The sequence below is a fragment of the Pteropus vampyrus genome, unplaced genomic scaffold, assembly GCF_000151845.1.
Source record: "Pteropus vampyrus isolate Shadow unplaced genomic scaffold, Pvam_2.0 Scaffold25, whole genome shotgun sequence".
Lineage (NCBI taxonomy): Eukaryota > Metazoa > Chordata > Mammalia > Chiroptera > Pteropodidae > Pteropus > Pteropus vampyrus.
Window position 1 is genome coordinate 12,974,331 of NW_011888806.1, and position 27,717 is coordinate 13,002,047.

General features: G+C 34.1%; 1 protein-coding gene and 2 pseudogenes across 20 annotated transcripts in view; 1 reads left to right on the plus strand and 2 right to left on the minus strand.

The window, feature by feature from the left end:
- Positions 1-7,029: 7,029 nt before the first annotated feature.
- SEC31A (SEC31 homolog A, COPII coat complex component) overlaps positions 7,030-27,717 on the plus strand; it is a 61,648-nt gene continuing 40,960 nt past the window's right edge. For 7 of the 20 annotated variants that reach the window (XM_011356370.2, XM_011356365.2, XM_011356367.2 and 4 more), the window contains exons 1-8: positions 7,032-7,169; positions 16,555-16,637; positions 17,347-17,470; positions 18,753-18,951; positions 20,376-20,471; positions 21,227-21,367; positions 22,575-22,717; positions 26,064-26,163. In XM_011356370.2, coding sequence (XP_011354672.1) covers positions 16,559-16,637; positions 17,347-17,470; positions 18,753-18,951; positions 20,376-20,471; positions 21,227-21,367; positions 22,575-22,717; positions 26,064-26,163 — 882 coding nt within the window. In that variant the 5' untranslated portion in view covers positions 7,032-7,169; positions 16,555-16,558. Of the gene's footprint in view, positions 7,222-16,554; positions 16,638-17,346; positions 17,471-18,752; positions 18,952-20,375; positions 20,472-21,226; positions 21,368-22,574; positions 22,718-26,063; positions 26,164-27,717 lie in introns of all 20 variants that reach the window. The other 13 variants (XM_011356354.2, XM_011356356.2, XM_011356357.2 and 10 more) reach the window with 5 other exon arrangements.
- On the minus strand, positions 11,309-11,424 carry LOC111737290 (annotated as a pseudogene).
- LOC111737365 lies at positions 14,283-14,401 on the minus strand (annotated as a pseudogene).

Below are 27,717 nucleotides of genomic sequence, written 5' to 3' on the forward strand. Positions count from 1 at the left end.
ATGTATTAAGGTATGACCCTTTCCATATCAGGCCTGATGGTGAGAAGACATCTGCAAGTTAGCATAAAGTAATCTGTGCAAAGTAGATAAACAATATCCTTGAAATTATCTTTGTTATGGATTTTTTCCAATCTTAATAAATTTGGAGGTGTAATCTGTTCTACATGAAAGAATTGAAATGAATAGAAATGTGTATGTATTATGTGTTTTTAAAAATGGGGCATGCAACGAAAACCTTATCACTAGAGCATAAGTTGAAAATAAAAATTTATAAATGTCCAATGATTAAACTTTTTCCACTGCTGTTCACATCATGATTTGTTGTGATTAATGTATGTGGATGAGGACATAATGGAAAAGAAATTGCGAGGCTTACAGATACGTAGTTTTTGTATATTGATTTACCTGTACATGTTTTTCCTTTTAGGTGTAAAATCGAAGGGTGTTTTTCTTAGAAAATATTTGTCTGATTTATCTGATCAGGAATTCAAAGATGTGTATAATAAGGTAAGAGGTTTACATATTTATTAGTCTCGATAAAACACAAAAACTGAGCAAAATTGATATTTGAGCATAATTTGGATTCTGTACTCAGAATTTTTTCCTTACTTTTTCAGCTTCCAAAGATAACATAAATGTGACTTTAAAGGTAATATAATTTTTCGAATCAATAGATTGAATTAAGAATAAGCCATTGGTTGGGTTGGGAGAAGAACTTTTAACCTTAATAGTCATCTTTTCTTAAAAATAAGATGGCATAATCCTTTCAGCCCCTGAAATTCTTAGAGATTATATGTTCCAGATTTAAATCAGCTGAACTGTTGGATATTCTATAAATACCCTTCGATATGCCCAGTAGGTGACCATCCTTTAACTTAAGCTTTGTTCATGAATAGTAGATAGGCAGGTGGTTGGAAGCTGGGAATCTCAAACCTAAACCAAGTTAATCTGTCGTTAATTAGGCATGTTGTCTTGGGGTGTTTCTCAAATTTGAGTAATATAAAGGGGAAAAAAAAAATTGTGGCTACTTAATGTTGATTTAAGTTATTTTTCTATTAAATTTCTACAAACAAACATTGATATAAACTTGTTTATGGTTCTTTATGAAAAGATTTACAAAATAAATACATTTAAGAACAAAACTAAAACATTAATGGGATGGATGCTACTGTTTTACAGCAGTAAACATGGTCCTGGTTGCTATGGAATGCATCATAAAAACATATAGTCTTGGTGATGATTGTAAAGTTTTGCAATCTGGGCAACACAAAAGTTGTCCAGAAATTAACCCTTTTGCAAACCTCAAGATTATTTAAATGAGGAGAAGAGGCCTAAATTCTCAAAAGAATACCTTTGGACTCTACAAATTCTAATTTGAATAATTCTGTATTACATTATTCCCAAACATTCTTCTAGCTCCAGTGAGTAATGCAGTCTTGGAATTACCATTCCTTTAAGAAGTTTCAGTTTTTATTTGATCTAGGATTAGGCTTGGCTAATAGTTAACTAAATTGGATTAATAATTGACTATTTGTGAACTAATACATGTTTTTCTTTTCAGATACAGGTAGTCCTTACTTTGTACCATTCCAACATGCATGAATATCAGTTTTCAGTGTAAATAACACCAATTCAACAACATGGTTGAAATTTCAGTTACCACAATATTAACTGAATTGTTGCATAAACTTTTTTGCTAGCTCTTTATTGTACAGATCATAATGCAAATCAAAGATGTGCATCATGATCATTTACCAGTTCTATCACTTCTTTCAAACTCTGTTGGTGATTGGTCACTGAACATCTATTAGTTCACACACAGATAGAATAGTTGTATTGTATGCCACATTTTGTAGAAATAGATAAAACCAAAAGAGGGAATTGGTCAACAAAGATGACAGCAGCAAAGAAACGAAAAGTGATAAAACTAAAAATGAAATTGGATATGGTTAGATTTGAAAATGGTGACAGCAAAGCAAAGATAGAACGAGACCAAGGCCTACATGAAACTACAGGTTAAGTTGTACTAGGAACAGAAAGGCACTTATAGTTGAAATGGAAGATTTACTTCTACTTTGGATTAAAGACTATAATCAAAAATAATTCCCAATCAGTTTGGCTAGCATTTAGGCCAATGCATCGAAGTTAGATGCTGCATTGAAGGCAATGGTAAATTCAGGGAGACTGAAAAGAATATTTTACTGCCAGTAAAGGCTAGTTTCATCATTTTAGAAGTCTGCATGAATTCATCAACATTATCTGGTGAAACTGCAAGCTCAGGTGAGGAGGCTACTGTGAAATTTGCATCCAGATTCCAAGAATTATAGGAATTCTCGGCGGTCCTGGCTTCGTACAACAGTGCAAAAACTTTGCAGGATTTGGATGGAATGTAAATGCAATTATAGAAGATGTCAATGACCATGGGAATGTCAACAGTGCCTTGATTCAAGACATAAGTCTAGATATACAGCCAGAGGAACTTAATGCAAACATAGTTATAAGTGAAGAAAGTTGTGTCATAAAGGATGAACTCTCAGAGGAAGTGATGCAGAGGAAAACTTCACATTAAAGGAATTCTCAAGAGATATTGCATGCTGTTGAAAGCACAAAGGATAAAATTTTGGAAGTTGATCTAAACTTAGGAGTATGATGATTTGCCAAGGCATAGAAAAGATGCTCACTCTTTATGGTAAATTATATGAGAAGAAAGCAAGCCCTGTTCTAACTACTCTTGATACATTTTTATAAAGAAATAAAACACTACAATTTTCAAAGTTTCTAATGTTTTAGATATTTTACTATTTTTTTACACTTATAACCTACATCGAGAGTTTTTAATGTTTTGACAAATTTTAAGGTCACAATAGATTGTTAATCCCATAGATTAAGATTACACAGTTTGAGCTTGCATAGTCAAAGTGAGAACTGCTTGCACTTAAAACAAGGAGTCTTTCTGATTCACCAAATATAAATATATCAAGTCTAGAAACAGCTATATTTGAGCCTTACAATAACCAGTTATAGTTGACATTTTTCATATTGCCTTTGTACATTACTGCAGGGCTTTAAAATAATTTATAATACTGAATGTCTCAAATTTTGACTCCATTTGTAGGCCAATCCTGTCTAATGGAACAGTATTTGACAAAGGACCAAATCCTGTAAAGGACCATATAGTAAATATTTTAGATTTTGCAGGCCATCTGATCTCTGTAGGAACCACTCAACTTTGCCATTGTAGCACCAAAATGGCCATAATCAATATATAAACAATTGAACAGGGCTGTGTTCTGTTGACCTTAAAGAGCCAGATATTTCTCCAGCAAAATGAGCTTATTTGGGAACTACCAAGATTTGCAGTTTGGGACATTTCAATCTTATGGCAAACCAGCACAAGTCTATAGAACAAAGAAGAATATAGAGGGAGGTGGGGAGTTCATAGGGGCTATTCTAAACAAAACAATTTGCAGTATGGTGGCTTTTTACTAGCTGAGTGATTGCTAGGGAGGAGGAGATCCTACTTCATCTGGCGTAGTAGAGTAAAAACACATCTTCCTGTTGGAAAGTACCTCTCTTCCTGTTTGGAGTAATTATGAGTGGTAGGTAGATTAATCTTCACAGTTACAATAAAACTTTATGAACACTTAAATTTGGATTTCATAACTTTCTCATGTCATGAAATACTTTTGCTCACAAAATTTTTCTTCACAAATTATTTTTCTTAGTTCACAGGGCCTTACAAAAGGGTTGGGAATAGGGAGGTTTGTAGTTTGACTTATGTAGTAGGAACATGTGGTTATATTGTATGCTTGTTTTTCCACTGCAAAGGCACCTGCTTTAATAGGATTACCTTTGATACAGGAAGAAAGATTGCTTTTTAAAGTTACAGGATCCAGCTCCCTTGTCAGTTCTATTAGAAAACGTGATTTTGATAACAATAGTAAAACTGGAATCACAGGAATCACACCTCCGAAAGCTAACATTTGAAGAGCGCTGGCTGCGCCGATCACTTCTGAGCACAATAGGCATTGCCTCAGTCCATCCTTACAAACCTACGTCCCCACTTTGCAAACCACAGAGGAGACTCCACCTAAGAATGGGCACAGCCTAGGTCAGAGGAGGTCTCACCCATGCCACCTGCCCTGGGATGCTGGTCTATTGCTGGCCTCAACCCCTTTGGCTAACTGGGGGGGTGGCAAAACCACCCAGTGGTTACAAGTGTGGCCTCTGGAGCTGGACAGCAATTCTTCCAACCCCAGCTCTTCTATTACTACCCCAATTTTCCTCTAGCTCTTTAAGTGTTTCCTTACCTGTAGAATCATAATGGCGATAAACACTAATTTTTTGCAGATTCCTTCTAATGTGTTGGACATGGTTCCAAAACTTCCTCTTGTAGGAACTCTTAATGGGGATACGAGAATCTCCCTCACATGGGAGTGTCTGTACAGTGCCCAAAGCCCCACCTGGCACAAAGTGCTCAATAAATGCCAGCTTTAACTGAGAAGCCAGTCTGGCTCTGTGAGCACTGGGGTCCCTCCTTTGGCTCTGCTAAGTCTTTACAGCACTGGCACACAGAAGGCACTTGGTCAACCTCAGTGGTTGACTACAAAACCAAAGTTCAGACTCTACAAATGCCATCAGTCCCCGGAGAAGAGCAGCTGGATCATTAGGAAGCTCCAGTGGTGGGTGCTTCTGAGTCCCATGGTATTAGCTAGCTACACAACGCTGCTACTGCTCTTATCCTCTGATGTGCCGAGGCCTGCTGATCATGAGGTCCACCACCAAATTCAGTTGCCGGATATGAGCATCCCTCCCCCTAGTGTTCCAGACTCAGCAACTCCTTCTGCTAGATTGAGAGGATGGATACTTCACCTTCACAGCAACATTCTTGGTGTCAGTTTGAGGAACCAGTCCTTTCCCCATGTGATCATAGTCAAATGCACGGCAGGTCTGTCTCCTCTAGCACGACTCAGCCCACTGCTTCCACTTCCAGGTTGTCCAGGGGCCACAGCAGGTCTTGGTGCCACAGTGGGGAGAGTAGCTTGTGTGGCAGCTTGGTATGCTTGGGATCCAGCTTAAGAAGCACAGAGAAGAGGTAGAGGAAGCTCTGCACACAGGCAGTCCAGCTTCCTCTTGCCCACCCTGCCCTGGCACAGGAAGCTGAACTCGGTCAGTATGCTGCTTGACAGGCCTGGCGACACTGAGTGTAGTAGTACCAGGGATGGGTCCATGGAGACCCGTGACAGCCGCCTGCAGATGGGCGTGGGGGTGCCTAGACCTGGTCTTCCATGGGCGTCCTCCCTGCTGCCACTCCTGGCTTCAGCCAGCTGCCCTCTCACCAGCCCAGGTCTATGGCTTGGCTCTCTCTTCATACGCCCCACCGCCTACCTGCACCACTGGAAGTCTGCCTCTCAGGATTGTATTAAGTGATACCAAAGAATGTAACCACTGCTTGAGTCACTGAATTTTGGGAAAGTTGTTCTTATAAGCCCTTTTTTCACACCAATGCACACTTCTAGGTAGTAGGGAGTTCAGTGTTTTCTGTTGACTCAAACAATGGTCTCACTTTCAAGTCTGGTTATTGGCACCTCTTTAGGTAAAACTAGTCTTTGCAGATATAAAAGTGGAAGACTTTTTAGAACACTGGAAATTAGCTCTTGTAGCCTAAGTAATCTGCTTGAAATGGTTCAGTCCCACAGAAATAAACTTGCTTTTTAGGTAGAAGCATAAGACACTAAAAGGGTGTTGGAAAGAGTGCAGTGAGAGTACAAAAATGTGCCTACTCTCTAGCACTTAAATAGGAATGTGTGCCACACACACAAAAGAAGGGGTGCTATGGAAAGTAACCTCACAGAGTGTTCAGATCTAAATTCCTAACTGGGTAGGTCGTGGTGGGTGGTCCTGATCCAGGCATATGACTTTGTTAGTAAAGTATCTTTCCCATAAGCAAGGCTTATCCCTTGTTCTTATGCATCTAGGTTAACATACCTTTGAAATAAATCTTAATCACCTTCAAGAAAGCACATAATCTTGTTAACTATCCTGTAATCCAATCCCCACCTTGCTTTTTGTCTTCCTTTCAAATGCATAATGGAAACTGCAAAATTGTTATTCTGTGGGGCATTTGAGATCTTGCTCCCCGGCATAGGTCATCAGTTTGGCTCAAGCAAACTTATAAAAATTCTCTACAGGTTCAGACATTTCTTATGTCGACAGCCATATTTTACTTTTTGTGTACAAGAAAGAAACGTTACTTCCAATGAAGGCACTTAGAAAAGGCATTAGGAAGGAGCTAGTTTGACTCCTGTGTAGTAGGAAGAGAACTGGTCTATAAATTGGGAGAACTAGGTTGAATACAGATTCTGGTACTTTAGTGATTTTTCTCAGGCTTTACTTTCTTCACTGGAAAACAATTGCCTCCTAACCTAAAAACAACATCCAAGCAACCTACTTAGATACCAAGCTCTGGAGAAAACTAACAAAGTTTCACTAACTGAGGGCAAATGCTAATAGATCTCAAATAGTACCATAGGACACTAACTGGAATACTTTACACACAATGCCTCTTTGGAGGAACAAACAAATCAAGTGTGTCTACAACAGCCTTTGGGTGTGACCAGATGGGTTAATTTTAAAGAAGTTCCAAAACGCAATACTGTAAAACCAAGTAAGTAATTTTAAGGACCCAGTCACAAATTACCATTACTACATTAAGGCCCTCGCAGCCCCGTTTTCACGTGATTTCTCTGGTGTTGACAGTCGCGGGGGCTGTTGACGTCTCAGGACTACTGCTTTGTGTAGTTCCTGCGAACCGCCTCTCAGAAGGGGCCCCTAGCCTCCCAAACGGAGAAGCGGACCCACTCCCTCACCAGCCCTGCCCTGCCGGGTTCTCCCAGCCACCGCTCCCGGAAGTGCCATGAGCGTCGCTGCCTGGAGTGGGTGGAGCCAAGCATCGCTTCCGGAAGTGCCGTGAGGGTCGCTGTCTGAAGTGGGTGGAGCCAAGCATCGGTCCCGGAAGCTCGCTGGCCGGCTGGGCGGGGCTGCGGCTGCCACGTTGAAGCGGAACGTGGAGGTGGCCCTGGGCCGGGAGGAGGGGCGGCGGCGAATGCTGGAAGAGTCTGACGGGCGCCGAGCTAACGCAGGAACCGGTAGCCTGGGGTCCTCGCTAGGTGTGTCCACTCTGTTCCTTCCTATCCTCTTCGCCAGCCCTTAGGCCTTGAGGTAGAGTACGGGCCAAAGTTCTCCTGGCCTCGGTCTCCGCTCGTCTCCACCGGCCTGCGGCCGGGTCTCCGGTGGCGGCGCGCCCCTGTCTTGGTTTCGGGCCCGGCGGGACAACGCCTGGCGTCACGGCTGCTTTGGGTATCGCGCCGGTTCAAATCCGCCGTCGTTTCCACGGCTGAACAGGAGTTCCCCTGAGGCTTGCGACAGGGTGCCCTGCTTGGGCCGGTAACCGGGGTCTGGGGTTAGGAGACCTTCACAGCCTTCCTTGTGCACAAAGAGGTGCGGTCTCCAAGGGCGAGGGAAGGAAACAAACCTCAGGATTACTTTGGTTGACTTTAGTTTGGTTAGGAGTTTTTGCTTGTATTTTAACTATTGCCAGGTTGAAAGGTTCCTAGATTTTAACTAAAGGCTACTGTCATTTAACCAGAATTAGATTATTTTAAAGGCAGTGATCGCCAGTTGCAGCCTATACCTCGAAAGAAGTCTCATTAATTGTTGTGTGTTTTTGCTAATAAATTACACGATGGTAAATTACGGGGCAGGTGTAAAATAAATCAAATATTTTCTGGGCTTGTGGGCATTGTAAACTTTTATGTCTGCTCAAGGAACTTATTTTACATAGGTCTCTCTGAAGTTGCATTGATGGTCTGTGATGAAATTTTTCTTCCTAAACTGCCTTTTCTAAGTTTAGAAAACTGAAATTTGATTGTCTTTGTTGGCAACTGTAACTAATTGATAATTAGAACTTCATCCTTGTATCCTACTAGCCTACGTTTTCTGTATAGACCGATGTTCTAGAGGTGGCTAAAATTTACCCATCTTTTATTAGTGGTTCTTCTGTGCTCCTTGTTTCTCATTGTCTCATAATTACAGCTCTGGGAAAGGTTTGTAGACTCTAAACATTTATTTGAGATTTGGAATGGATTGAGAACTATACTGCTTAATTTTATATAGAGTCTTCTCTAAAACAACATAAGAATACAAAGAAATCCGTAAACTGTAAAGAGCAGTGATTCTTAACCTTTTGGAATTCCACTCCCTTTTGAGGACCTGAAAAGCACTGAATCATCTTCCTAAAAAAATGCACACGCATATAGGATTTTCTGTATAATTTCATGAGGTTTGCCAGTCCTAAGTTAAAAACTCTTGTAAGGTGATATTATAAAATTGATTTTTGCATTGCTTTTAGAAACGTCATTCTTAGGTTAATTTCAGCTCAAAAAGTTTTATTTATTAGACTCCAGATAAGTATGACACCATTTAGTTCCGTAACCAGAGCACAGTGGCTCTTCTATTTGGTTATGGTTGAGTGAGATGAGCATAGAGCATTGATAACACTAAATAAGTCCTGTAGAGCAGATGTGCCCATTGATAATGAGATATATTGCTCTCACAAGATGAATTTTTGCTAAAGGCAATAATAGCTAGGGATTGTATTCTTAGTTTGGGAGTCAAAATTTCCAATTCTGTTACCTCCTTCACGTTTTACTTTCTGAGATATGGCTCTATGTATAGCATTGTAAGGTGATTTTTTTTTTTTTTTTTAGAAAATAGTACTGTTGGGTTTTAGAATTGTTTCACAAAATTATCATTTAGAAAATGAGCAGAAAGAAAAAGTTTCCACTTAACTGCATGCAGTTATGGAGAGAAAGTTGGATGAAAAAATGAGTTCTAGGCTGGAACATAAATTCTCTTCAGTAGATGTATTAAAGATTTGCTGGGATAAACATTTTAAATTGTTACTTTTGTAACAACTCATTTATGGGTATTTATTTACTACCTGCCAGGTACTATTCTTAGCACTATGTGTAATACCACATTTAATTTTTTTCAACAACCCTATGGTATCCATACTTTTATTATACATATTTTACCAAGTGAGTAGCCAAAATACACATAGGTAAAGTTACATGCCTCAAGTTATAGGATATGGTGGGGCTGGGATTTAAACTGAGGGTGTTGGCTCTAAATTCCATACTCTTAACTGCTGTGTTATAGATATTATCCTGTAGATGGCATATGGAACAAGCCACTGTCTTCACACCTTTTTATATTTTCAGAATGATTATGTTCCGTGTAAAATAGTCTTGAATTAATTGAATGAAAAAGTCTGCATACTGTGAATTCTAATTACATATAATATTGAAAGAAAATTACATGAAGCTTTTAAAGCAATTTTACTTGGGAAGAACGCATAGTTTAATCTAAGACTTGTTTGTATTTTCAAGAATATTAGTTACAGCTAATGAATGATCATTTATAAGAGAAGGAAAGATATATACATCCTGATGAAACAGTATTTCCATAGCATTCTTAGTAGTTTTGAGAATGATTACAATAGGTAGATTATGGTAGTCTTGTTTAGATTTAGATCATACAATATAGTTCCAGGCCATTGTTGTATAGGTTTTTTTTTTTCTTTTTTAATTTGTTTTGTGTTTACAGATGGTATTGAAGCCTTGGGTTCAGTACAGGTTAATATGCAGAACTGCTTCTGATGGAACATTGAGTACTAAGACAAAAAATAGACAAATTCCTTTGAATTCCCACTTAACCATTTTATGTTTTTGCAAGTTCATATCTTTCTCTTTCATTAAATGTTACACATTAACCAAGTGTTCATGAATTAGGTAGCTGTTGATGTACCTTTGCTCTTAGAGTTACTGTGATTCAGTTGGGTTTTTTAAAAGAAAATATATAGCTCTTTTGTTTTCACTTTTAGAAATTATTCTAAAGGCATTTTATAAAATCTCTTTTCCTCCCTAACAATACTTTGCCCTATTTATATATGTGAGAGAGAGAGTGTGTGTGTGTGTGTATATATACATTTTTTTTTTTTTAGGCGAGGCAACCCTTGGTTTACCTCACAGATTGAAAGGACATTGTCAGCTTACAATCCCTTATTTTTTTTTATTTTTTATTTTTTACGCCTACAGCATCTGGTCTTTCTAGGCGGTCTCACATCCAAGTACTAACCAGGCCTGACCCTGCTTAGCTTCCGAGATCAGACGGTATCAGCTTGTTCAGGGTAGCATGGCCATAGCCCCCTATTTTTTAAATAAGAAAAGATCTCTCAAAACAGTAAAGAATTTAAAACTTTAATGTTTTACCTGAAATTGGCTTTTCTAACACATCAGTCTATTTGAATTCCTCTAAAGGTAAATATTCAAAGTCAAACAAACAAAACTTTTGTGTACCTCACCCTGTGCTAAGTAATTTTGAGTCCCAAAAGGGTAAAACTTGTATTACTTGTTTTGAAAAAAGACTGTCTAGCTAGTGAGGCAAGATAATATATAAAACTAAAAAGGTAAAAAGGGAGTGGGAAAATATGTAAACAATATGTACTGATAGAATGTTATAAAGTTTTGTTAAGATACAATAAAACATTTTATTATAAAATGCTTAAAGTGTGGTATAGACAAATATAAACAATTAAGAGTTTATTTAGATCAGCATGGATTGGATCCTTAGGGCAGTTTTCATGAAGGAGCTACAACTTGGATTTGACAGTTGGCTGAGAGGAAGAAGGCATTTCATATAAAGAAAATGGGCTTTTTCACTTAGAAAATTGGGAGTTTTTTCTTCAGAATCTTAGGAAATTAGATGTGTAGTTTTCTTGATTAAGCTCATGATAGTAATAATTTTAAAAAGTAGTTAGCATGTTAAAACACTTAATAACCTATGTGTTAAGCATTGTGTTTTGCCCTCTATAAAATACATTATCTCATTTAAATCTCTCAGCATCCCATGAGGTAGTCACTCTTATCTCCATTTTACAAATGTAGAAACTGGGACTCAGAGAGGTTAAATAATGTGTCCAAGGTATCATAAGTAGAAGAGCCAATATTCAAATTGAAGATTGAATTTAGAGGCCCCGCTTTTAATCATGAGTGATTCAATGTAATCTACTTTCACTTAACCTAGCACAGTTTATAAAATACATTTCTTCTCATAATTTCATTATGCATCATAGTTTTTACCATTATTTCTTCTAAATGTTAATATTTCTTCGATGATTAAATAGAATATCTGAACTTGTTGAAGTAAGTAGGAGCTTGGATTTGAGCTAAACTTTTTTTTTAATTTATGCCTACAGCACCTGGTCTTCCTAGGTGGTCTCCCATCCAAGTACTAACCAGGACCGACCCTGCTTAGCTTCCGAGATCAGACATCAGGCTTGTTAAGGGTGGCATGGCCATAGATCATGAACTGTGGCTCCACTGAGGCGTGAACCCAGGACCTTCTGCGTATAAAGCAGACATGCTAACCGCTGTCCTTGAGCTAAACTTCTGAGTTCAAATCTTGACTCTGCCTCTTGCTGGCATGTTTAAATTATTTAATCTTTCTATGCCTTAATTTTATCATCTATAAAATATTTAAGTGTAACAGTTTGAACCTGTGACTCAGGGCATATTGTTAGTCTAAGGTCCTCTTAAGGCGACTAGTAGAGGATGAACTTCATTTAGAGCTGAGTAAGAGAACTGGCAGAAGTACTGTTGCAGAGCGTTGAGTGTATTTATAGCTAAACGAAACAAAAGTGGGAATTAGGAAGGAAGAATAAAATGTACATGTTAAATATCTGACAATGTAGGAATTGGTTATAAAACTTTTAAAAATTAAGAGAACTGGGAAGTATAAAATTGGAGATAGAATAAATTTGGGGACTGCCTCATCTGTAATGGCTGGAAGTCAAAGGACATCATTTAAAGCTGACAAATTAGTTAGTAGAAGTATAAGCATACTTAACAGTACAAAGGTAAACACAGAAAGATAATACTATTGACTGTAACTGTGTAGTGCAAGAGGGTCAGTATGATTACACAAGCTAATTTCTTTAGTGCTCATAGTTATTGTGTAAAGAAATAGAGGGTAAATAGTATTAAACAAAATTATTTAAAATTATGATTATAAGATAGAACCAGAAACAGAACAAAAATACAAATCATCCTAATTATCTGAAAAATTATAAATACACGAAAAGAAAATAACAGTGAAAGTATTTTTAAGTATAAAACCAAACATAGCAAAGTAAGATAGAACTAGGAGCAACCATATCTGTCATATCAATACATTTTAAATGGCTTTATTAGCCTATTGAAAAGATTTTCAAATCGAATCACCCAGCAAAGTCTGATATTTTTTCCTTTTTTCTTTTTTTGCTGTATTCAAGGCAGCCAGTGAAAACAGTGGTTCAAAAGTTGAAACGGCACAAGTATATACATAAAGGCAAATAAACAGAAAACTAGGATGTTGGTCTTAACATGAGACAAAGTGGAATTCAGGCCCAAAGGCATTATTTAAGACTAAGAAAAATACTTCATAAAGTGAAAATGTGTATTTGAAAGTGAACATTTAACATTATGAATATCTTTCTACTAAATAAATATGTATTAAATAACGAAGTAACTTTCATAAAGCAAGTTTCAGGAGATACCAAGAGAAATAGGCATAAATACATTAGTGGTAAAAGCATTTTAATTCTTGGTCCAAGACAGATCAAATGGGGGAAAAAAATAGGGATATGGAAGACCTAAAATAAGTAATAGGATAGATTCGATGAATATATATATTGAACTTGACCCTGAAAACAGAGCACCCCTTTTATTAGGTCTCGTGGACCATTCACAGAAGCACCTATATATGCTCCAAAGAAAACTTCAATAACTCTCATAAAGGAAAAATAGTATAGAAAAATCACAATGTAGCAAAAATAAAGGCTTCTCTACTTGAATATTAAATTCAAACAATTCTTTGATCAGTGGAGAATACAAATGAAAATTGTAGACTGTATAGACGACCATAGTAATGAAAACACTAGGGAATTCTAACTTACCAAAAATGACCTTTGAAGTAGATTAGTTTCCATGGAAGAAATGGAGAAAATTACCAAAGAATAAACTCCCCCCAGAAGTACCAGAACATAGAAAAAGAAAGAAAACTCCCACATTTTTTTGTGAAGCAAGTAAAACATTGATATCAAAACCTGACAAAGATTGCACAAAAGAAGAAAACACAAAAGAATAAATCTCACTTATGACTATAAAAGCAAAACTCTTTTAAACAAGTGGGATCTAGCAGCACATTAGGATAATACATCATGATCAAGAGAAGTTAATTCAGAGTATGAGAAGATGGTTCACTATTAGGAAATCTATTAGTATAATTTGTTTTATTGATAGGCCAAAGGTGAAAAATCATATGAGCATCTCCAGTTATCTAATGAAAAGCATTTGGCAAAATTCAACACTGAATTTTTATAAATAGCATTCAATAAAACAGTAGTCAATGGCTATTTCCTTACATTATGTATACATATCTGTATATACATATGTGTATCTCAAATCCCAGTCATGCTTAATGGTGATAGACTAGTCTTTCCCACCAAAGAAAGGAACAAGGCAAGACATCTCACTGTTATCACTACTGTTTGACATGGTACTACAAATACTAGCCAACTCAGACAAGAGAAAGAAATTTAGAGAAATAACGAATTTAGAGAAGAAACAAGAAGGTAACTGTCACTGTTAGCATGTGATATGGGTGAATATATGGAAGACCCAACAGAATCTACTGAAAAATTACTCCAAAAAGAGAATTCGATAAGATAGCAGGATACAAAATTAATATTAAATCATTAGCCTTCATACAACAATGAGAAGAAGATGGGCAATATCATAGGGAAAAAAAGTCACATTTACAAGCAAACTGAAAGATGAAATACTTAGGAATAAGCAAACCCAATATGTCAAAAAAATACTGAAAGATTTAAAAAAAGACTTAAAAGATGCTATGGTCTCAATAGGAAGTCTCAGCATTAATGTTGAATTCTCCATAAATTAATTATTTGATGCAGATTCAATAAAAATTATTTTTTTCTGGAATTGACCAAAAAACTATTCTAATTTATGTAGCAAAATAAACAGTAATAACAAGGAAAACAGGGTGAGTGGAAAGCAGTGGATAGGGGTTATTGAAATTATACGCACATAAAGCCTCAGTATGTATGTATGTATGTATGTATGTATGTATGTATTTATTTATTTACTTTTTTTTTTTTTAAACACCTGCAGCACCTGATATTCCTAGGTAGTCTCCCATCCAAGTACTAACCAGGCCTGATCCTGCTTAACTTCCAAGATCAGACAGGATTGGGTACATTCAGGGTGGCATGGCCGTAGACAAGCCTCAGTATTTAAAACAGTGTAGTGTCTAGCATGTAAATAAATAACAAATGGAAATCCAGAAATAAACCTAAGTATATATAGGAATAGAAATCCTAATTTATATCTTAATACCAACAGGAATATAAACCTTAATATTAAATCTAGAAATAAACCTAAATACAGAAATTTAGTACATTAATAAGATATCTGAAATTAGTAGGAAAAGACTTTAATAAATGGCTTTGGAGTAATAAGAAAAGAATAAACTTTGAACATTCATTGTATACTAGTATATACTCCACATGAGTCAAAATTTAAAGAATAAGCCATAAATGAATTCACTAGAAGAAAAAGGGTGAATTTCTTCTTCATCTTGGCATGCAGAAAGCCTTTCTAATCAAAATTTAGAATCCATTTTTTTTAAAGTGATAAATTTGACTATAAAAATGGTACATTCATACAATGGAATATTTTTCAGTGCTAAAAAGAAATGAACTATGAAGTCACAAAAAGACATGGAGGAACCTTAAATGCCTATTGATAAGTGAAAAAAGCCAATCTGAAAAAGTTATATATTGTATGATTATAACTGACATTTTGGAAAAGGCAAAACTATGGAGACAGTGAAAAAGTAGTGGTTCCTCGGAGGGAGGGAGGAGAGAGAGAGGAAGAAAGGGATAACTAGGTGGAGCACAGAGAATTTCTAGGGCAGGGTAACTTGTGAATGATGCTGTGATGGTGGATACATGTCATTATACATTTGTCAAAACCCACTGAATGTACAACACAAAGAGTGAACCCCAATGTGAACTATGGACTTTGGGTGATAATGTGTCAGTGTTGATTTCATTGATTATAACAAATGTACCACTGTGGTGCAGGATTTTGATGGTAGGAGAGGTTGCGGTTGAGGGAGTGGGAGGGAGGTATGTGGGAACTTTATATACTTTTCACTCAATTTTTTGTGAACCTAAAACTATTCTAATAAAAATCTTAAAAAAATAAAATAAAAATCCCTTTTGTTAGAGAATCACAATCAAAATAAAAATCTGGTGAAAGGTAAAAATATATAAGCAAAATCAAGAGATAGTTTGGTAACCTAATAGAAAAATAGACAAGTGATACAAGAATAGACAGAAAAGGTGACAGAGAAAGACATATGGATGACCCATAACCATTTAAAAAAGATGATCAATGTTATTTATAGTATGAGAAATGCAAATTAGCTAACAGAGCCAACATTTTTTCACTTATCAATCATGTTGGTAAAAATCTAAAAGTGTTACCAAAAAAAAAAGTCTCTGGTAAGGCCGTAGGGCAGCAGCTGTAATTAATTAATTACTCTTGGAAATGTGAACAGGTACATTGCCATGGAGGGAAACATGGCAGTATCCCTCAAAAGTAAAGTGGCATTTATCTTTTAACCCAGCAGTTTTACTTCTGGAAATTCATAGCTATTCTTGCCCATGAATGAAACGATACGTACATATAGCCATTTATTTCAGCATGGTTTGCAAAGATTAGAAACAACTCAGATGTCATCTATAGTGGACTAAGTAATTAAATTATGGATTATGGTACATTTTACAGTGGAATACTATGCCATGTGAATGCGTTTATGTAAAATAACATTTTTTTTTTTAACCTATAGCACAATACTTCCTGAGTTTTTCTACCAAAGTAACTTTAACAGAGAGAATATGTAAACTAGTATAGAGGATTGTAGTAACCAGTTTTTAAAAAATTTCTGCTTTATCTTTAAAATCTGTATGCTTACTATATTATTCTGTAGTAAAGTCTATTTTTAATGTAAAATTAATTTTAAAAACTTATCATTGAGTGATCCTGCTCCAGGAAGATGCACTTTTTTATGTGCCTTCTCTTACTCCTGATACATTTCTACTTCTGAGAAGCATATAGTGAAGCAAGTTTTTTCCAGACTGATTTTTCAGATGAAGGACTATAATCTGTGAACAATCAGAATAGTCTTATATTTATTTGTCTCAAAATAATTTAACACATTTCTCTTCTAATATTGAACATTCTCAACATGATACATAATTTGATTTATTGATATTCAGGCATTACTAATGAGATAGTGGTTTGTCCATTATATTTCTCTGTTACATATACATGTTCAATATATGTCTATGTAAAATATTCTCTTTAGCAGGATGAAGTTAAAGGAAGTAGATCTTACGGCCATGCAGGCATGGAGCCCTGCCCAGAATCATCCCATTTACCTAGCTACAGGTAAGTTCAACAGAGAAAACAGTACAGTCACCAAATTTCTTTTCCACATCTGACTTATTCATACCTGTTTCTTTAAGATTCAGTTAAAGCTTCATCTCTAGAAAGCATCTCTTCCCTGGCAGGATACTTCCCTTCTTCCTACCATCTGAGTTCAGTGACCTTCCTCTGTGTTCTCATAGCACCTGTCCATCATAGCATTAATCATGATATAATATCTTCACCACTTCATAAGAATTTTGTTTTATCTTTTTTGTTTTATCTTTATTCCTCCAGTATTAAGCATGATAACATATGAAAATAGTTAATAAATATCAATTTAAGTGAATGAACAATTGTTATGCTAGCATTTATATATATATATATATATATAAATTAATATATATAAAGTTGGAGTTATATCATTAGTGACTCTGCACAGATATAGTAAATCACGGCACTGTTTTTGCAGAAAGTTTCAAAAATATCTACAGGCTTAAAAAATTGTCTGCACTACCTGCTCTTAACAAATATCATCTCTGAGCCCTGTGTTAGGATCTCATTGCTATAGTAATTTAAACATTTCAGTGGCATATGTGCTGAGATTTCAGCCACTAATACAGCACTCATGAGTGAGATAATTGAAAAACATGCATTTAATTTCTATTTTGTATGGTTTTCTCTGAGTCTTTTATTTTTGCATGCGTAGTTACCGTAAATGTATTTTCTGTAGGAACATCTGCTCAGCAGTTGGATGCAACATTTAGTACTAATGCTTCCCTTGAGATATTTGAATTAGACCTTTCTGATCCATCCTTGGATATGAAATCTTGTGCCACTTTCTCTTCTTCTCACAGGTATGAGATTCAACCTTAAATTTACATAATGATATTTAATTATATGTTGTGATCGATGCCTACTTTGTTTAAAAATATGCTATTAGAAACTGCAAAGAATACCATCAATGATATGAAATATTTTGTGAAAAAATATGAGTGAATTTCTATGGAAAAAGAGTCTATGTCAACTGATTTTTTTTTTTTTTATTGTCGACTGTTATGTGTAGGACAGGAAGGAAAGGATCTAGTTTCTAGTATTCTTTTCCTTATGATACATATAGTAGAGTTACTTTCTTTTAACTCCTTTATCTTACCTGTTTACAAAAAGAGAGGCATGACTAGAAAAAAGTAGTTAGTTGGATATGACCATTAAGACATTAATAGTGATTATCTCAAAATGGTAGGTTGTTTTAATTTTTTTCTTGTACTTAACCTAGATATGAAAGTACATTTCACAGAGAATTTTACTAACATGATTCCTGATACAGTAGATATTTGGATCAACTTTTCAATCGCTGTTTACTCCTTGTAATGCAGAGAAAGTACACTTTCATTTGAGTAGTAACATTGCTTTTTTGCCTCAGTAGCTTGGCAGATTTTGGTGAAGAGATTGTACCTTAGCTAACATAATACAGCTCAAATCGTGGAGTCTTAAGGGACCACTCATATTCTTCAGAGCTCTTCCATTGTGATGTGAATCCCAGATACTTTTTGTCTAGCAGTTTTTCTACTCACCACCATCTCATTGTCTGTCATCATATACCTCCATGCCACTTTCATATTTCATCTCCATGCCAAATCATTCTCCACTAGTTAGGGGTACTTGTCATAATAGACATAATTTTGATGTCACTTTTCTACTGTCAGAATACACTATTTTTTCTTAAAAAATGACAGATCACTCCCTTTACTAACAGACCACTTGTTGGTGAGTACTTCTGTAATGAAATAGAGTTAAGGAAATGGTTAAGGAACTCTATTTTTGAGATGAACCAAAAGCAGCTTAGGAAGATTAAGTAACTTCCCCAGGGTCTCACAGTTTCTGAATGGTAAAACCATTTAAAAGCCCATATCTTTTGACATGTGTAATCACACTATATTACCTTTACAAAAGAGTTGTTTTATTCTTTAAGATTACAAAATCAAATATGCACATACGAGTATAAATAAAAACTAAAATGCCATTTCACCAAATCTTGCAGTTGTCAGGAATAGAAGAGAAGCAATGTTTTAATTTCAAATTCTTTTCTACATTTATTTGATTTAAAAAATGAGTTATTTTACCTGTTTTCTCTTACAGGTACCACAAGTTGATTTGGGGTCCTCATAAGGTGGATTCCAAGGGAAATATCTCTGGAGTTCTGATTGCAGGTGGTGAAAATGGAAATATTATTCTTTATGATCCTTCTAAAATTATAGCTGGAGACAAGGAAGTAGTGATTGCCCAGAATGACAAACATACCGGCCCAGTGAGAGCCTTGGATGTGAACATTTTCCAGGTTAGACTTTTGACATTTATTCATAATTCTTGAGACATGTGCTGCTTATGTGAAATAAGTATATGAATCTACTATGCCTAAGTCTTGGAACCAAAAGCTAAAAATATGTGCCTTTGTAGGTTGATGAGTGAATATATTTGTTTGAGGAATGAAGGATTCACACTTGGGTTCAGGATAGGTAATACTAACTCCATGATCTGGCTGATGGGTTTAATTTAGAGAAGTCTGGATATATCACCGCATCTGACTGGACGTTTTTTAAATGGTAGGAACCCCAAAGATTGGAAACCTTGCCTTTTAAAAATTTGTGCTTGTTCAGCATTAGGTTGGTGCTGTGGTGCCTGGGTTAATCCACTGTTTTACTAATTGAGAAATTTTGTGGTTTTGTGACAAAGAGATTACTGCTCTATCAAATAATTAGAAATATACACAAATATAGTGCAAATTTAATTAATAGGCATTTAAGGAATCTTTCTACTGTTGCCATCATAAATATTACTAAATGTTAATTATATAAATGTGTAGGTTAATAAATATCTTCAATTAATAGGATACTAGAGTATAACAACCAAAAAATAAATATTATCTTAAGAAAGTTTAGTTATTTTTCTTGTATTACAAGTAGATACTTAGAATATAAAAATATAAAACCCAAACTTCCTAATTTCTACAGTTTTTGATATCTCTTCTGTAGAAAACTAGTTCCTTTGTTAATTGAATTAAACAGCTACTGATTTTTTGGTTAGTGTCTTGTAGATTATAAGTGGCTATTACCATATAATTCCTCTGTTTTCGTAGTTGTATGTTGATCAGAGAGGAATTTATGAGAGTGAACAATAAAGGATGAAGGTTGATACACAAAGCTCATTTTAGGGTCTTTTTGACTCTAAAAGTATGCAACAGAGATAACCTATAAATATTGCTACCTGAAACAAGGTTGAGTGTAAATGCGGTAGAATTACATAAGGATTTAAGACAAGAGATTTTACTAGCCCTATCTTGATCTGGCTCTAGAAGCTGGCTTTGCAGTATCCTGAGATAGATACTATTATTTTAGGATTCATTTATTTGTCTGAAAACAATAATTGCTGACTTGTTTCTGTCTCTTACAATCAGATCTCTTTCCAGAGATGCAAAACCACAAATGATAATCTCCGAATGGTTGCATGATTGTTTTAAGAATTTATCCATGTAATTATTTTTTAATGTCTTGTATTAAAATGTCAGTACACATATTATCTTTTTAAGTTAAATAGAATTTTATAATACGTTTCTCTAAAAACACATATAAATTTTAGATTGTTATGTATATTATGTAGGAATTCCTACATTTTGCTTTTTTAATTAAATAGAAAAATTGTATGTCCTAAAACTGACAGGTCTTTTGTAAATGCTGTTTAGTTATTAATTATTTCTTATTGCAGACTAATCTGGTAGCCTCTGGTGCTAATGAATCTGAAATCTACATTTGGGATCTAAACAATTTTACAGCTCCAATGACACCAGGAGCCAAAACACAGGTATTACATTAATTTTGGTATAATCAAAAGAACAAAATCGGTTCTACACTTAAATTATTTCAGTTTTTCACACAAAATAGACTTTTTAAAAATCAATGTTTATTTGTATTTTTTTTTTTCATAATTTATGAAGCAATCCTCTCAATAAGTCTACTAGACCTATAGTACCCACCTGGTACTATACATAGCTATTACAATATTATTGACTATATTCCCTATGCTATACTTACATCCCCATGACTGTTTTGTAACTACCAATTTATACTTCTTAATCCTTCACCCTTTTTCAGCCAGAGGGAGACAAATACCATATGATCTCACTTATGTGTGGAATCAAAAAAAACAAAATAAAAACAAAAACAGACTCTTAGATACAGAGAACAAACTGATGGTTGACAGATGGGAGGAGGATTGAGGGGGGCTGGGTGAAAAAGATAAAATCAATGTTTAGATGTCATTGATTTTCCTTCAGTGTAGTAGTCTTAATAAATATGTTTTTTCAAAGTATCAGTTGAAGTCCTTCAACAACAAATATTTTTTCAGTGCCTGCCATCTGCCAGAGACTGATGTACTAGACGTACAGTAGTGAATAAAACAGATAGGTTTTCTTAGATATGTTGAAAACTTAGGAATGTAAAGCAAATTTGTGAATGAATAGATCAAATTTTTAAGTAATCCATTTTTAAAAAAGAAAGATTTTGTAGTTAAACTTGATTATAATTAAGAAATAGATTTTAATAGTTTATTCCTTATAGCCCCCAGAAGATATCAGCTGCATTGCGTGGAACAGACAAGTTCAGCATATTTTAGCATCAGCCAGTCCCAGTGGCCGGGCCACTGTATGGGATCTTAGAAAAAATGAACCTATCATTAAAGTCAGCGATCATAGTAACAGGGTAAGTATATGATTGATTTGTGATGAACACGTATTTCTGCTGTAGGTATTCTTATATTGTTTGTCAGACTTGGCAACAAATCAGATTTCTAAAAAGTCAAATCCTATCTTGGACTAATCATGTTGGAATGAGAGGAGTTTTCCTTGAGGAAAATAATAAAATTCCCAATAAACTATATTGACTATTATTAATGATGAGAGATTGGTTAATCAAGGGGCTTATTCCATGATGCACTGGTTGTTTTGCTTTGCTCGTTGTTTCAAAGCATTACAACAATTTTTTAATTCATCTTTGGCTTTTTCTAGAATATACAGATTTTTCCTGCTAGTAATTTTATGGCTGTGAACGTGTAGTTTCTAAACTCTTGGCTTCAACTCTTCCAATCAAATACTGTAAAGTGAGCTAATATTCTTCTCTCACTTGCCCAGTGCACATTAAGTTTTGACCTTACAAATTTCTTAATATTGTTTCATCATTTGCTATAAGATAATTTAGACACAGTTAAGGTCTTATTTTTGTTAGTTTTTAAGTACTTGGTATGGTTTTACATTTTCAAAAACAAGTTTGCATAAATCAGAGTACATGTATAATTTTAAAATAACAGTAACAACAAAAAGCTATTTAGAAACTTTTCTTCAGGGTATTATTTTTCAATGACTCGGGAGTTTTAAAACAAATTTCAGTGGAATAAAGCATACAGTAAGCATTTTAGTCATCTTCTAGAATACTTCTAAATAATTCTCAATGTTAATTTATCCCCTGGTGAAAATTTAATTGGTAGTTGTTGCTTTAGACAGTCTCTCTTGATTTTTCTGATAAAAATAGAAGGTATGGGTTTTCTTTGTTATTAAAATCTTTCTTTATTTTTATTTTTCCGAAAGTTAAATTTTAAACTTACATAAAACTCTCCTCCTAGTTACTATTTTGACAGGAAAACATATTTTTGGCATAGAATTATTTTGGCTCAGAATGATTTTATACATCAAATAGCTGGATGAATTGAAAACATTTAAATTTTTCACTTTTAAGACTACTGTTTAATACTGTTTAATAAAATTTAATAGTTTTAGAAGGTTGGTTTTTAAATAAACTAAGCCTGTGCTGATGTGTTCTACTGTTTGTTTCAACAAAGGCATATTCCTTACGGTCATTTTGGCTTTTTGTAAGGTAATATGATTGATAAAATGTGAGCCTTAACTATCTGCAGATGCATTGCTCTGGGTTGGCGTGGCATCCTGATGTTGCTACTCAGATGGTCCTTGCATCTGAAGATGATAGGTTACCAGTGATCCAGATGTGGGATCTTCGCTTTGCCTCCTCTCCACTTCATGTCCTGGAAAACCATGCCAGGTATCATGTTGCTCTTCCAAGGAACTTGATTTGTTTATTTTTTAAAACATATTTACTTACTACTTGAATTATCAGATGATTTTTATTCAGTTAGGGAATCTACTTTGTCTCTATCTTGTATAAATATAAATGGTTAGTTTTTATTTAAAGTACTAGTCATCTGATTTTCTCTAGCCAGATCATATCATAACAACATGAAAATGTGTAGCAGATTTTTCACTACTTATTTCAAGTAATAATAGATCAAATTTCAGTATATCACAGCAGTTTGGGACGAATCTTGACATTATACAATTTGCTTTTTATTAGGGTCATCATACTTAGTCTTTCATGACATTCAATGTCAAGCAGCAGTTGAAAAGTTTGTTTTATTTCTAAGTTTTTATTTCAATTTAAAAGCAAACATTTTTGAAAAATTAGGTGGTTCATTCTGCTTTCAATTTTAATAAATGTGAGGATGCTCTCAAATGATATGAGTTTTCTCATGTTAGTTTTAGTAGCATTAAATTTAATTAGTAATTTAGCAAATTTCCTGTCATTGATATTCAAATACCTAGAGAGTTTATATACATTCTTTCAATGTTTTTAAACAAGAGATTAGTAATGTTGGGCTTTTTTTCTTTTTTCCTAATTAGGGATATATAAACTAAAAGTTTAGATCCCCTTTTCCCCTGTGTAGTGGATTTACACACTAAGAAGTCTTAAAGTTGTGACCTCTCTTTGAGCTTCTTATAAAGGAGAAGAGAGTCTGGTCAAAATGTAATCCTATTCAGATGATGTGCTTCATTCAGCTTTCTGGTAAAGAAGGGGTGATTCTGAGAAGTTTTAATATTTTTCTCATGTTAGATAAGGTTTTATTTATTCATTTAACACATACTTATTGAACATTACTCCATCAAGTACTGTACTGGGATTCAGTAATGTAATGGACAAAAATCCATGCCCTGAAGGAGCTTACATTGTAGTGAGAAGATAACTAACACTTATATAACATGTAAAGTGTGCAAGCACTTTAAATGTTAGCTTGATTAATCCTTATAACCTGTGGTGTAGATACTATTATCTCCTTTTACAGATTGGAAATTGAAGCTCAGCAAGCTTAAACTTGGCCTGGGTCACATAACTAGTCAGGTGCTGACTTCCAGTCCACACATTCTGGTCTCAGAGTCGTGCTCTTAACACTATATTCTACTGCCAATTTTAAGAATGATCATAATTTGGCAAGACAAAACCATACAGGGTGCCAGGAGCAGATCAACTTTTCTATCCTCAATTTTTCTCCCTCTAATAAATGCAAGAGTTGGATTATATGACCTTTAAGGTCCCTTCCAAAAAAAAAAAAAAAAGTCCCTTCCAGTTCTGCAATTCTGTGATTTGTTTTTTAATACTCAGAATCGAAATGTTCTTTAAAATGTGATATTAAATATGATACAGATTTTTAAGAAGGCATTCTTGACATGCCTTGGAATTCTTGACATGCATGATTGGATTCTAAAGGGGAAAGGCAGTTATAAAAAATACATTATTGATGCAATTGAGGAAATTTAAATATGGACTGTATATCTTAAAGTATTGCTTATAAATAATAAGTATATTCAGTATATTATTATGGTAATATAAGAGAATATTCTTTTCCCTAGAGCTGAGTACATGGGTGATGTGTTATGATATCAGCAATAAATTCTCAAATGGTCAATCAGTGTATATGTAGAGAGAGAGACGGAGACAGAGACAGTAAAGTAAATGTGGTCAAATTGATGAATCTAAGTGAGGGGTATAAGGGTATATACATCAATCAAACTGCCTTATAATATTTTAACTTTTTAAAAATAAACTGTTGGAAATGAAAGTCATTCTTAAGCAATTTGGGTCATTTTCCTATACCACAATTTCCTGATTCTGAGATGATTTAGATGTTAAGAAATATCAAAAACAGCTTTTTGGGGAAAGAAAAACACCATTAAATATACACTGATAATGAAGCTTATCTTTATTTCGGAAATTTAAAAAAACTATCTTAGAACTACTGTAACATTTTCAGGAGAATTGAGGTATAGTGATTTGTATGTTTTTAAGAAATATGCAAACATAATTCTAATTTTTAATATTTTTCTAGTATCTAGCTTTTTCTAGTATCCAGTATTTTCTAGTAGTATTTCTAGTATCTGGTATTTAAATTCTAGTTTCTAGTATTTTTCTTCATGGTACGTGGAGTATTAACTTTCTATCTCTAAACAAAAAAGGCATGATGTAGAAAAGACAAGCTGTTAATATTTTTTTCTGGATGGTGGGATACAGGGGATTTTTATTTTCTTTATTCTAATGTGAATTTTCAGAACATTTACCAAAAATGTTGCTTTTGTAATACTTAGATAAAAAAAATCAAAAGTTATTAAAACACAAAAAGAACTGTAAAAATCAGATTTTTCATATTTAGATCTATAATACTTCTTTATGAGACAAATTTAAAATTTTTTCTTTTAATTAAAAATATTTCATATGCTAGGTCTCATAACAAGCTAGAAAATGTAAACAAAAAGTAGAAAATATGAATAGTTAAATTTCCTACTCATCCAGAGATAAACATTTTTTTTAATTTTCAATCCAGGTTAATTTTCAATATTATTTTAGTTTCAGATATACAGCATAGTGGCAGACATTTGTTTAATTTACAAAGTCATAGGTAAAACATTTTATTGTGCATATCTTTATATATATATAGCCCCACTTATGCAAATGTTTAATTATATATTTTTATGCAAATTAATACACACAGTTGACCATTTTTTATGAATTGTGAGCACCATATAACACTAAGAAATAGATGTCTACAAAATATTTTTTAAATTAAATTGTTTATTCATGTGACATTGGTTAATGTGTTTCAACTATATAATTCTGTAATACATCATCTGTATATTGCATTGTATGCTCACCACCCAAAGTCTCGTCACCATATATTTGGCCCCCTTAACCCTCTTCATCCTCCCCACTCTCCTTCCCCTCTGGTAACCAGCATACTGTTGTCTGTGTCTATGAGCTTATTTGTTTTTGTCTATAACATAATTTTTAACTACACATTTTCTCATCTAAAGATGACCTGTAATTTATTATTACATAGTTCATGTCGTTGGGCATTTGTTTTTAGTTTTTGCTATCATACACTGCACATTATACAGAATATCTTTGTAATGATCAAAGAGCATACACATTACTCACTTGCTTCCGGAAAGATAACATGAAATTATTCTTCTATTAGCAGCCCCTAAAGTTTAGACAGAAATAATTTGGAGATTTGGTGTTTTCAAGATTAAAAATTTCTCCATCTCTTTGTGTTTTTTATAAGGGGAATTTTAGCAATTGCTTGGAGCATGGCAGATCCTGAATTGTTGCTCAGCTGTGGAAAAGATGCTAAGATTCTCTGCTCCAACCCAAACACAGGAGAGGTATGGGGAGGAAATGGTCTTTAAACTATAGCTATCATAATATTTTAACTGAATAAGAAATTTTCCATATGGGTTCTTTAGTGCATTTTTACAGTTAAGTACATCCTTAGATGTCCTAGATGGAGGTATGTGTAAAGTGTTAATCTAGCAGATACTTTTATCAGAAATATCTAAGCTCAGCTGTTTCATCTGGGAAAATCAGTCATTGAAATAGTATATTTGAAACTAGTAATCACCCCATAAGGTGTTTACCTAGATTCAGAAATACTTAGTTTGATTTATTTAACATGTAGATTTTGGAAATCAGTGCCTTCAGAGTAGGAGTGTTCAAAGTTTGGGTCTTTTCCTGTTTTACTATTCTTGAAATTCCTCTTTGACTTTTGGAAATCAGTACATATAGGTTTTTAATGTCTCTTCTGAACTATCTAGCAAGAATGTAATGCTTTATAATATGTTTTCATGTTCTACCCATAGAAATTTGGATGTAGGAAATTTAACTTTATTAAATATAAATGTTATATAAATGTAATTTTATTTGCTTTGGGTTGTGGACTAAAAATTTCTTTTAACTATTTTTATTATTTTTAATAGTTAATGATTTTCCTCTCTTTTAGTATTGGACAAGAGACCACAGATTTTAATTACAGCATTTAAATATTTACCTTTTCTAAATTTTTAGATTAATGAAAGTGTTTTGCTAGTTACCATGATGGAATGTTCGTAAAAATAAAATGTCTTGAATAGGTTTTAATCTATAATATTAAAATAAAAACACTTTTGTTATTCGATTTGTGATTTCAAGTCTTCAGATACAGTGATGTCTGTAAGAATTTAGTAACATTAAAGTTATAGTAGACAAGAGAAAAAATTAATAAGTTTTGCCTCACATGATTTGTAGACCAAATAATAAGTCTTGCATTTTACACTGTGCCTTCGCAGGTGAGTTCAAAATTCATGGAAATTACGGTTCTAATATTCTCAGTTATGTAATTTAATATAATGAATTTTTGCATATGATTAGTTTTGTATGCTTGGATTTTTTTTAGTGCAACTAAAAAAATTTAGTAGACTTTTATTCAAGTGCAAATTAAGAATACACAAGTGATTCAAATATGAAGCTTTGAATCTTACCCAATGTGTAAACATCAGAAGCAAGCAGGCGAAATACCTTTTTGCTTAATTCTGTTTTTCCAATAAAGTAAACCATGATTGTAAATGTCACATGAAGCAAAAGTAAAGCTAAAAAAACAGCCATCTAAAGTGTACAATTCAATGGTTTTTAGTATATTCACAGATATATCCAAGCATTACCACAATCTATTATATTTTATTTATTTTTAACCACTAAAATTTTTTTTTTCCAATTACAGTTGACATTCAGTATTATTTTACATTAGTTTCAGGTGTATAGCATAGTGGTTAAACATTTATATAATTTATGAAGTAATTTCCCCCAATATAATTTGACTAATTTCTTAAAGCCACAAAACCTGTGCTCCTGTGAACATCAATTACCATCACTCTAACTTTGAGTTAGCAATAATTATTACACTG